The 13,334-nt window shown below is 34.6% G+C and overlaps 1 protein-coding gene across 1 annotated transcript; it reads right to left on the reverse strand.

Annotated features, from left to right (window-relative positions):
* Positions 1–1,100: 1,100 nt before the first annotated feature.
* Positions 1,101–4,534, reverse strand: LOC114524463. The gene is made up of 4 exons (XM_028545550.1): positions 4,480–4,534; positions 3,796–4,230; positions 3,138–3,253; positions 1,101–2,637 (listed from the first exon to the last, which is right to left on the reverse strand). The coding sequence occupies exons 2-4, from the start codon at positions 4,214–4,216 to the stop codon at positions 2,407–2,409; spliced, it is 768 nt and encodes a 255-aa protein (XP_028401351.1). The 5' UTR covers positions 4,217–4,230; positions 4,480–4,534; the 3' UTR covers positions 1,101–2,406.
* Between the last annotated feature and the right edge of the window lie 8,800 nt (positions 4,535–13,334).

A 13,334-nucleotide genomic window follows, 5' to 3' on the forward strand; every position in this document is an offset into this window, starting at 1 on the left:
GGAGGAGGTATTATTGATGCGTACACAAATGCTTGCAACACATGGTATTCCGGTTAGCTCTCGTTCAGAATTCAAACCGGATACCAGAGACCGGATACCTAAATTGAAAATCCAAATCAAGATAACGGTAATCGTGTGAAAAAATAAAACAGAGTCAGGGGGTGGCACGAGTCATCTTATAATGTAGTACTTCATCTTACACCTCACGTATATGAATGCTAATATATCGGATTGTGCACTGCTTCGATGCGGTAAATCCATAGGGATGTTTTAATACCATACACAAACTTGGAAAATTCATTTATTTTCTTAATTAGATTGGTGGACCCTATTTTTTGGTAATGGCCACACACACCCTTCCACCGTTACGATCCATCGGATGTGTTTTTTTCAGTCGCTCTAAAATTGACAGTTATTTGGTATAACTTCGATTAAACGTTAGTATACTTAAATTGGAAGTTTCAGTCTAACAATCTTCAGCTCCAAATCTATAGTTATATTTCTCTTCAAGCATTTTAACAATAGCATTGAAAACACACTATAGCGCTATCCAGCTTTCGTACAACCGGCCCCTGTAAGGCTGTAACTCTACCCACTGGGTCGAAATTGCCTGTGGAGGAAACCCGCAGAAGCAGGAGACAGCATAAAACAGAATATTGACTGCGTCCTTTGACATGCATATGAGTCTAGGACAGAAATCAAACCGACCCTTGAAAGCGCCCCCATGCCGGGATCCGTTTCCAACTGGGATTCCGGGATACCTTACGCCCACCCCTGTTTTGATCACAATCCTTGCTTTAGTTGGTTATTGTGATATATTTAGATATATTTAAAATAGTCTCGAACTGATACCGTTGTAAGCATGCAGTTAGGTTTTGTCTAATTTTATAGAAATGAGAAAAAATATCATCGAGAATTTCTGTTTTTTCCTTTTTCTTCATTATAAATTTAAATCTGTTTTGTAGTGAATATATTTTCCTTACATTGTTGTTTTTTTCATGCCTGTTTTTATCTGTGTGTGATTCGCCCAAGGCAAAACGTCAAGGTCAACGTTTTTATAATGTACAAAACTATACGCATGATACGAATACAACTTCCTTTAAATCAATATATTTCATATTACCATGCAACAAAATCAACAAAAGCTTATATATAATACATATATATATACACTTTCCTTTACATTGTATTTAAATGTACAGTTGATAGCGACTTTACACCCGTTATAAATTCCTGATATAGCCTCCTGGCTCGTATGTATAAGTACGTTATAAATATTTTAGTGGTTCTTTTCGTGTAAATAGGAGCATGCAAACAATTGATACGTAATGTTATTATATTACAAATTTTTATTAATTATGTTATTCATAATTAGTTCATGAGATCAATTATCGATAGTAAGTGATCTTTGATTATCTTGGATCATCAATACTGAAGCATTAATTGTTTAATAGCTAATGCTGTAAAGTTGACTTACGTAAATGATTTTTAAGAGATTGCAATACGTAATACATGTGATAGATACGTTATAGGCTTAGCATTTTACGTAATATTCTGGGCATGCAGTTTTATAATGCAATACTCCGAGGCAATCGGCACTTTACTTGCTGTAACTGTGAGACTCAAACCATTAAACACCGCGTTTACAAATATGATTTCTATAGAGATAACATTATTTGCTGGGTTACTATGTCATAAATTACATTTTGTATTATACTACATTACATTCTATTAAATAATATATAAATATACATCTTAATTTGATTTACTTAGTAAAGAAAAATCTGCGTTCAAATGATTATGTATCATTAGGAAACTATAGAGATATTTCCAACTATTCTTAGAATATTAGGGTTTGTGTTTTTTTGACACGAAATCAAGCATATAGCTACTCAGAGATTTTCTGAATCGCACTCGTTAAATTTAATGCCCTCGGGATCTAATCAAAGTATTCCGTCAAAAAATAACTGAAAAGTGCATTCGGGTGCAAAGATTTGGCATTGCTAAAAAGATCCTGCATTTAATAATTAATTTTACTTTAAAAATATATTGGAAACGCCCATCTCGTAATTTCATCAACACTTTCATGGCGAAACTCAACCTGCATGTTGTGCTATATTCGCGAGGTTTCTAACGATATATGCATTTGTCTTAACTTAAAACGTTTATATTAGCTTCAGTATCTATATATATGTATAACAATTTACCCAGCATTCTATCCTATATATTAATATTGTTTATGTGATGCGGCACACGTTTACTCAAACTGTACATTTACGCAATTTTGTGTAGTTTCTTGTGCGTGTTTATCAATTAACTTAAATTTTGAATCAGCACTGAGGATGTATACCATGTTTTTGATACTCTTCCACGAGGTATTGTTTCGTCGATACGACATAACTGTCATTATACACCCGATAACAACATGAACCAGGAATCTAATTTCCTTCCACTGGATCGACGACCTTTCTTCAATTGAGCATTGTGACGAAACGCCAGGAACCAACCGTACTTTTCACATTTAAGGTTCATGTATTTCTTTGTATTCCAATATAGTGAGCGTTGCGTTATCTTACGCGTGTCCTTAGGCTTTGGTGGCTGAGGAATTAAAAATACCCCATTCGAGGACTTCTTAGTCTAAAAAAAAGAACAAAAATCGCAAAGATTAGTCCTGCGGATTTTTTAATATGAATCTGCATGGTTCGATTAATACAGGATAAATAATAAGTGCTCGATTCGACCTTATTTTCTTTGTGGGAATGTCATTAAAGTTCCGTTTTATAGTGTCCTCCAAACAAGCCTTCACTATATAGATTCGGATATTAAAATCAGCGTGATAATCTTCTCCCTATACGTTTTGACTTCAGTGGCACGCTTTGGGTTTACCATACATGAGAAGATTGTTCATGAGAGGTGTTTGATGGTTTATAGGAAGAAATCAAGCGTCGAAAAATCAGTCTGGCAGACTTATTTTTACAAACAACCCGAAAAAAGCTTTTATTATATTAGATTGAATGAGACTGATAGAACGAATAATATACATATAGGTATTCTAGCCTATTTCTGGGTATATAAGATAATACCTATATAGAGTAATGTATATGTAGGTATTCTCTTTGATGCCTCAATGCACTTACCATAGCATGGAATTTTTTCCCGTTTTTGGTACACGTCAAATACTTCTTACTTTTTTCTCCTTTAATCATTATCTTCACCGTTTCGCCCACCCCAACCATTTCCACGGAGAGAGAGGCTGGAAAATAACGTTTTCAATTAGGCTACACTCGATAAAAATGCAAACATGCTGAATATACCTTCAGAAATTAAATTGTAAAGATGAAAACTGTCTTGATATATTATAAACAGTAACTATATGCATCAATTGCCTCGCACAACTGAAGATAAAGCACGTTTATAAGGAGGATGAAAAATCGGTTTATTATGAAAATATACAGCGGACTGACGAAATTTTCTTCGGAATCTCTTTTTTTTCTAGTTTGCCTTTGACTAAATAGCGTCGAACAAATTATTGAAAAAGAATCGTTGAGATTTTTGTGAAATCCAGTTGTGCTTCATTTTTCTGTCGGGCTTGGTATGTTGAAAAAAAGTGAATATTTCAAATTATATTCCGTTATATTTCATATTAGCTTTTATAATGATGGACGGATCGATCATCTTACTTTTATTTCCTTATATTTGGAAAATCATCCAAACAAAATAATTTGAATTACCGAAATGAAATCTTTCGAATCCGAGAAGAGCGGGTGATAATAATTTTATACATCATTAACTTACTGTAAGGGCTGGTGTCATCTCTAGTTCCATTCGCTGTTCCATCTGGGAAGATCTGCAAGAACATTCCATTGACAGACACGATTTTCTGATTGTGATACACGGTTGATGGTGTTCCAGGGTTCGTGTAGTCCAAGGCTGCTTCCATTCTGCTGGCAAAAAGACCATTTGGGGCCTTCATTTGAGCTTCCATAAACCTTCTTCGCATATTGAAATCGTCAATCTTGTGTTCAAGTCTTGTTAGCATCGTACGTAGATTGTCCAGACCTCCAAATCCCTGATTTCCTTCTTGAAAACCTGTTGTTGGCTCTACGGTGGTGGGTTTATAGGCCTCAATAATGGGAGACGGCGGTGCCACGGTTTGCTGAATCAGGCTGACCAAAACACAACAAGAAGCAAAGCTTGCGAATCCAAAACAGGCCATCACGTCCAACTTACCTGTGAATAAGAATCGTTGTATATATTAAAATCTCTCGAGTTCGCCCGATCTTAGGATATTATATTGGGGATCAACAATATCTAAACGTGCATTATAAACCACTTAACATCTATAGTGGATATTGTGTTGGTGCCATTCATTTAATCTGAATGTTTTCAATCTTTCATCTCAACTTTGAGAGAGAAAGGCTTATGATTTGCCTCTATTCGTCAAGGCACTCTATATTTCGATAGAACGAAACTCCATACCGCATTTTTGAATAAAATTGTTATGAAAGAAATTCTTTTGAATCGCACGACGGCCTTGATATAATTCAAATTGCAGGCCAAATCTATTATAACGTTTTTAAACTAATATCGGAATAATAATTTTATAATTACATATACCTACTTTGTATCGAAATTACGAGTTTTCAAATTTGCTTGGTTTTGAGTACGAAGTGATCCGTGCTAATGAGATGGGTACAGTGCCAAAGACAAATGCAATTTTGAAACTTAATATTGATTCCAGAGGTTTTATACGCAAAGTAGACGTCGCCTGAGCACACTGTGGGTGTGCTTCCTTTTTAATTTCCGGTGTGACCTTAGTAAATCGGCAACGCAAAACGCAGAACGCAAAAACTCACGGCACTAGTATAACAATGGAGTTACCGAGGACTTTTGACAAACAAGTTAAGAAACACTCAGTGTAATCTCCTTTTCCCCTATCACCTAGTAACACCTGAAAGCACAAAATGTCATCAAACTCAAATGTCGTCAAGCAACTATATAGATTTCATCATTTCATGTAAGTCGCAATCTTATCGTAATGACATTAGGCTATAAACGTTTGATATATAGATTTGCAGTTGGCAGAAGTGTGAATGGCAGAAGTGTGACCAAAAATAAATTGTTAGTGGACTGTCACCTATACAGTCGGGGTTTTGACTTTTGAACAAAGGGTGGATGGGTGCCAAATCTAAAAATTACAAAAACATTCTTGCTACAATTAATTCCTATAAGCTCTGTGTTCCTAAACTTGTATTCAGCACCTGACGGGTCTCTAAGATTTCTTAATACACAAATTATTCCCAGTTTGTAATATGCAAAACATGAGATTTACAGAGGTTTACATAGGGTGGAGTGAAAAGCATTTAGCAACTGTAATAAAGCCAACGAATAATAGCAATATTGTTCGTGTGCAAGTTATTTTTACACAGTGTTATCAAGAAAACAACTGTAAATTTGACTTTGTCTCGCGTTGACTATTAATTTTCTTTCAGCTTAATTACCCTGGACCACCCACCAACACATTTGAATAGAATTTCAACGCTGTAATGTTGTCTTGTGTTGGAGAACAGAGAAATCTCAAACAGTGGACCTAAAAGTCTCACTATGCGCCATTCTCAGGTAATTAGAGCCTGCTGTTGAAAGCAATACAAAAGAGAGGCCGTAAATTTATCTTAAAATCTAAACATGTTTCCTGCCCTTTGTTAACGTCAAAACAGCCACAAATCGCCTCGGTGGCATTCATCTAGCTATACTCAATTATTATTTTACACGTAGTATTTCATGTGAAACTCTCAATGCTAAAGTAAGACATAAGTGGATTTCAAGAACTACCAAAAAGAGTCTACGTCCGGTTTTGTGTCCGGTTATGGTGGTTAGGCTAGTTACTCATCCAGTCTTTAAAGCAAGTGCTTCAAATTTGGCTTGCTTTACCTTTAATGTCGCTGCATATAAAGCATGTTTTAAGCTGTAATATGTATTGAATAACTAATTATACTATATATTTTCAAGAGTTTTTGTGATCAGGTCAACATAATCTATCGTGTATGATTCCCTTCAGACTTTTTTCATCCGTCGACAAAAATAACTTGGTTAAATACACACAGTCTTTACGACGGGTTATCGATGATGAATTTCCAGTTCCGCACTTATGTTGTTTTAATTAAAGAGGCTCTTGTAATAAAGTCCGTAGTGAGCGACAAAAAAGTTCGTAAAGACTATATCCTACCAGAAATTGTTTTCCAATTAAGATTGTTGTGCAAATTGAAATACAAGTATTACGGCGACAAAATATTGGCGATAATGCTCTGGCGAATGTTTACATGCAGAGAGAATAATGACATTTCAGGTTTTAAAATTTAGGGTTATGTGAATGCGTATAATACACTCATTTATGACTGTACGGACTCAATGAAATTTCTAAAACATCTTGATATTTCAAAGTTTCTTTATTAAAGCGTTCTTTCTTAATCTTATTCTTTCATGTGCCTTTTTTTCAGCGATACATAGTCGCTAATACAAACTTACTTTATCTTCGCCCTATAAAGTTTGCATGAGTCTTGCATTTTTTTCAAATGCTGAGTAGCTATATATTGAGTATTTGGGGGTGCAAAAAACATGGGATTCAAAAAATAGTTTTGGATAGTTGTATAGCAAGTCCAGCTCTTATATAGACTTCAAGTAGAAAGATATGAATTCATCAATAAACCATTAATCTAAAAAACGAATGGTCGCGGTCAAGTGTTCAGTTTTACTTGTGTGACTGGTTAACAAATTGATTCTTATACATTGTACAAGTCTCAGAAAATGCGAGTGGGCTTTCAGCTTTACTAGCTTACGAGCTTTAATCAAACCTGATTTGATAAACACGCCATTGTTGATCCGATCAGAACCAGTACTGCTGCTACATATGCGCTCATTAATTTTTTTGCATTCATGCAGATTGTAGTTCAAATCATTCGTGCAGCGCAACCAAAGAACGATACAACAATTAACTAGTTATATAATTGAACGCACATATTCTTGCTTTCCTAAACTTCAAACATGGGCCCATTTTATAACAGATACATTTATGTTATGACTTATATGTAATTATATGTTTGGCGCGATGACATTAAGTTGTGACTTGTGAATTTCAAACTTAGTTATTTACAAAGTAATCCATGCATAATTACATTTTCCTACACTACAAAAAATGTCACCTACAAATAAAAACGTTTTACGATTATATGTCAAAACTTACCGCGTCAGATTAGTTCTGAATATAACGCAACTTAAAGAAAGGAGTAAAAAATAACCAGGATTACAACACAACAAGTGAGTTGTCAGTTAGAATCGTGAACGCTTATATATACATATTTATGAAAGAACCATAAAACAAGGCTCGATTCCTTATCAATTTCCTGCGGAGCTCTTTATATATTCCTTTGTTTGCACACTTACCAAAGAACAAGAAATACTTTTACCCCTTTTTGGTCCTCTTGCCTATATGGTAGAACTATATAAATTATAACTTAAATCAGTTTACTTAGTTTAGATATAGTAAAATCGCTCTTGCAGAGTTTTAAAATTCATGAAAGAGGTTTATATAGGATGCATTCACCACAAGACATTGAATTTTATGTGATATTTGCCTTGATATGTATATTTTAATAATTTTAGGTATGACAGCATGCATTCAACATTTGAGAGAGGAGAGACTGTGAGGCTGAAGGAGAGAGAAAGAAAGAGAGAGAGTGCAGTTTATATGATTCAGTCTATAACAGTTTTACATCTCAATCTAAAATTAATCCATATTTACAGAGTAGGATGGATGATATAGATATATAGCTATAGGGTGTGTGTATTGCTTCAGTATAATACTTATGTGGTTTTTCTGTCGCCTTCTATCAACCACTAACCGTTCATCGTGCAGTGTTTGTTAATGACTAGACAAGACTCCTTTGTATCAACTACAACTTGCTTTCACGAACTGCTATATGCTATCAAGTACAACACTCAGGCTTTTGCGCACTGCCCAGAAATGAAGTGTTGTGGGGGCAGTGGGACTCGAGTGCTTAAACAATCACACGCATGCGAAGTGCGAGCTATGTTGAGCATTTAAATTATTTTCCCAATATATATCTCTGGCAAGACTTAATGAGTCACCTTTACGTGTATAGTAGAATTTTCTTTGGTTTGAGTTTTTGAGCTATACGCTATGTACATAAATATTTTTTCGAAGTTGGTCTATGAATTTAAAAGAATGGTATATTGTCGTCTTTGTGTTGTCTTTTTTCTTTGTTGAACACCATGTAGTTCTTTGATACGTCAGACGATCACCGTTAACTATTATAGTACTCGAAACTCTATCTTTGCAGCTTATATGGGTATAATATGTTGTGGGAAATACATTTCATTCGTGATTATTAAGTGTTAAATTAAAGTGTAAATCTGAAATTGAAAAGTATATGCAGATTATTGAAAGTCATGAGACAATATGCTTTGTATAAGGTTTTGTTGGCCCATGCATGCATGCATATACAACACTGGACCTTGTCTTTGACGAAACATTTTTCTATACTGCAGGTCAAGTGTGCGTTCTTATAGACAAATAATTTTGAGAAATTTGACTTTGTACCACCATTAAAACGGCTTGTGTATATACCAAATTACTTTTTGAGTTGCGGTGTCAAATGCATTGCTATTGACTGCGTGATGCTACAGTTTGCATGCATGTATACGCGTCTTCACTGAAACGCGTATAAACTTTCAGTCAAAATGAAATACTTTGGCATGCAAAAATTCATATTATATAACTATCTCATTTGCCGCTATATGTTACTTTTTCAGTCGCGGTGCCAAATGCATTGCTATTGACTGCATCATGCTACAGTTTGCATGCATAGTACGCGTCTTCACTGAAACGCGTATAAACTTTTGGTGAAAATGAAATACTTTGGCATATACAGAAATTCATATTATATAACCAACTCATTTGCCGCTATATATATGTATATATCTCATGATATATATATAACTAACACATACCAACGTGCACATGCATGAGATACTTATATTCCACCTAGCAATATAAGTATATTTCGTATGAAGACTGTATTTTCGGTACAAGCGGGCAATGATTTTGGAAAGACTGCATACGGGCAACATGCATGCAGTTATTACGGGAAGTTTTAACAATCTCACGGGAAATTAAAAATTTCGTACAGAAAACATGACGGGAGTTCATAGGAAATCCAGGATGTTCGTACCTGTGTGACGTGTATATATTTTCCAAAATAACTAAAAAAATAAAAAGCAATAGGAAAGCAATTTTCCTGTGTTGTGCTTTCCAAAAGGAAATTTGATCATCAATGCACACAATCCCATTTATAAATAGATTAAATTATAATTGAAATTAAATAGATCCATAAATAAGTATAAAGACCCACACAGACAGGACGCGAATTGGCAACGCGACGCGAATTTTCAACGTTTTTTTATTTTTCAAAATCAAATAATTTTTAATTTTATCTTAATACTCTTGTATATCACATAAGAATAATACATTTTGACTGCTTTGGTGTCCATATAAATTTCAAATTTTGCAGACTACGTGAACACGGAAACGTTTTCGAGTGTTTTCATTTTTGTTTTTACGCAAAAACTGTTGCTATAACGCTATCCATTCACGACGAAAGTTGAAAGTGATGTCAAAACGGATAAAGAAAGTGAAACTTGGGCACATAACCTGTGTCAAGAGTATGAAAGAATTAAAGAAACCAGCAAGTCATTTATAGTCATAGTTCTGTTGGATACACACGCCACGTTGGATACACACGCAGTAAATTAAAGTCTCCGCCCCTTCCCGTCTACCATGTAGTCAGTTCAGGTGCCAAAGCGGTGTAAACACCAAATCCATCACTACCGAAATGCGCAGTGGCATTATAAAATTCTCTCTATTGTACTATTGGGTTAAATATAGGGCGGGAGCCGAGTGGATAGCGGTTATCTGTTTGATTGTGATGTTTTTAAAGAAGGATGATTTCGGGTTTCTAAACCATCTCCATTTGATGGGTATATATTCCATACACTGCAGGGGCATTGTTCGAAATATGCCGGGTAAACTTGCTCATACATAAAGAACTAAGTTTACCTTTGCTAATTTTGAAGAAAGTTGAAACCTGTCATTAGCATAATGTGTGACATTTACAACAGTTTATAACATTTTAGACGGGAATTTAAAGTGTGCCGACATGTTATAGAATGTTCATAATCTGTATGGTGTCTGAGGACTGGAGTTTCCTAGCGAATACAAAACAGCTTTCAATAATCGAACACTGAACAGACATTACATTGAACAGATATTAGATATTTAATGCAAATAGATATAAAATGCTGAAATATGCTACACCATGTACGTGCAAGCTGATTCAACCAAAATGTATCTATTCTTCACGCGGATAATGCACAGTGTTTTATTGTTTTTATCTATTGTGACAAATTAATCAAAGTTTGTAAATTGCTTTATAACGCTTTATGTTTCACAGGGTAAAGCACAGCACGTATTTTTCAGCACAGCGTTTAAAGCTGCTGGGAAGCTGAACTTGAACAATGTTTCATCGTGGGTAAGCCATTAATCGACCCCCAGCATTTAGGAACAAACACACCTACTCAGTTACTCACGCTATTATTGTAGTTATTCTGTCGGTTTTGTTGAACTATATGAAACGTGCACGTAGAGTATTCCTGCAGTGTGATACCTGCCCTAGCTTACCACTAGAGTACGACCGCATTAAACTATTATACTGGGGCCGGTTGTTTTTTTGAGCCGTTCTAAAAATGCTTGAAGAACAATAAAGTTTCAGCTATGAAACCAACAATTGTTAAAGAGGATCCTCAATTTAGGAATACTAAGATTTATTCAAAGTTATACCCAACAACGGGAAATTTCAGTTCAAGCGATTGAAACTAGTTAAAGTTTGAAAATAGTTAAAAATCACTAATTTATATTAATGAACATATATATGCTACCCAATACGCTACTAGCTATCCGATACCCAAACCGCTTTGCATTGTGTGATTGTGAGATTTAGTGAAAGCAGTGAATATAATTTTAACAACATATAATGGTGAATATGGTATCGTTTTGGATAATTTTAAATGTCTTGTGACATCGTGCGTATCCCTTTCAATTGTCATCACTGCATTTTAGTTTCAAACTACAATTTACTTTAGTGTTAAGAAATATGTTATATGGTAGCAAATGAGTATGTTTAAATGATAAATTACCCAGGGAGATGCCACGTGATTTTCTTCCCACGGTTTTAATTCCGGTGTTTAAGGAGGTCTTTGTGGTCGTTGTCATTGACATCTCAATAAGTTTTGTTAGCTTTAATTGACCAGTAAATTCAAGAATTTGACGACGTAGTCCCCTTGAAACTGTGAAAACGTTATTTTAATGTCATTAGCCCGGTACTATTCGGTGGTAAATTCCTGATATACGCCAATTTCAGCGCTGGTGTATTTTCGTAATTTAGTGTTTTAATTCAAATTAGAACCGTCCAAGGGCAAGGCCTAAACAATTTTGCTGAGTTCGTGTAATTTTAGGAACTAGGAGATTTTGAAGCAAGATTGTCTTATTCACACACCCTCGTATAACTCTTTTCATTTCGCAATATTGACTACGCTGTTTGTTGTCACATAACTGAATTTTGTTTCCCTAAAAAATATCGATTGATACCATTTATGGCAAAACCTATGTTTTTAAGTAGTTCAAGATGCATGTGTACTCGATATTTATTTTCAACCGACATCCAGCACATATTTGTGCTTTTTGAGTTTTAAACAGGCGATTCTGTATTTGCTTTTGTCAGCTAACGATTTCTGATTGGCTACGCAAAGCCTACGCTACTTGCTAAGTGAAAAGCAAATAAAGTCTCAAAAATTGTACAGTTACTTCATGTAATTTTGCACCACTGCGGATTGCCTGAAACTTTGGTGTTGTTTGCAAAGTATTTTTTGCTGATAAAAAGCTTTTAGGCTGGGCTGAATATTTTGAAATTAAGAGTTGGCATTGAAATTTTAAAATTTAGAAGAAACAATTTTTTTTCATTTTGGGGTGAGATTTTTCAAATATTAAACATATTATACTGCATTACTTGGTTATAAGAACCCAAAATGTATCTTACTTTCCAACAATAGTTTAATTATATGTATTTTAGGGTTCATGCGAACTCTTTTTCTCCCTCCCTCCCTTTGTGTACCCATAAGCCATGATTAGGTTCCAACATGATAATTGATTTAATTTAATTGATTAATTGAAGAAACTGGATTGCACAATGTTACCAGTTTGACCTTGAATTTATGAATATCATAATAATCTCATAACGAATCATCTCTAAATATTGAGTTTAAATAACAATAGCTCGTATTTAGTTAAAAACGCAGGCTAATATTTGAACTAGACACCAGGTTCTTGGTGAACATGGAATGTAAGGGAATTAAGTGCTTAAAGTATAATGATTATGCATTTTTCAGCTTGGTTCCCAGGGCCTTTACCTTGATTCTGGGTTTGGGTATAAAGGTCCTGGGATAGACCCGCTGCTTCTGACTGGTTAAATTATATTTCCTAATTTATGTGTAATTGGCAGAATATTTTGTAATTATTCCAAAATAGTACAATTCCAATATCCTTTAATGCAACAATATTATCCATTCTATGTGACGCCGGTATTTTGAAAATATTAGGCAAAATTTTTTGATAACTTATGCTTACTCAAAATACCTACAAAATGTGGGTATTTTGAATGGGCGATACGAGGGCCTTTACTCTTGTTTCTTGTAAAGTCTCAAAAGGCCCTGGAAACGAGGTTGTGCAGTTTTTATTTCACAATGTAAGTTATCTTTAACTGTAATATACAATAGAAAGGAATGGTAAATTTGGGGAGCCCATGCACAATATCTATACAATATCACAGACTCATGTCTTTTATTATAAATTCAGCAAGAATAACTATTAAAATGCCACTTTTCCAAAAGAAATACATTTTTTACATAAGAGAATGAAAAGGCACTGAAGAAATAGGAACATACTGTTTCGTTTATAGATAGCTAGCCACCTTTCACTTTATGATAGCTGAATCAATTGTAGTTGAATCCTGGTGATTGCAGTCTGTCAGAAGTTTTTTTTCTTGTGCCAGGGATTTACATAAAAATTTCTGATTTTGCACTGAGCATATTGTCAACAATCCATTTTTGACTGAGAATGGTGCAATTTCACCACACGAGTTCCAAAAACAAACTCTACGGATTTGATTTGGGGTTCATTTCTTCTAAAACGTCTTATATTCGGAGAA

Source organism: Dendronephthya gigantea, unplaced genomic scaffold (genome assembly GCF_004324835.1).
Source record: "Dendronephthya gigantea isolate DGI-Jeju-01 unplaced genomic scaffold, DenGig_1.0 000031F, whole genome shotgun sequence".
Taxonomy (NCBI): Eukaryota; Metazoa; Cnidaria; class Anthozoa; order Malacalcyonacea; family Nephtheidae; genus Dendronephthya; species Dendronephthya gigantea.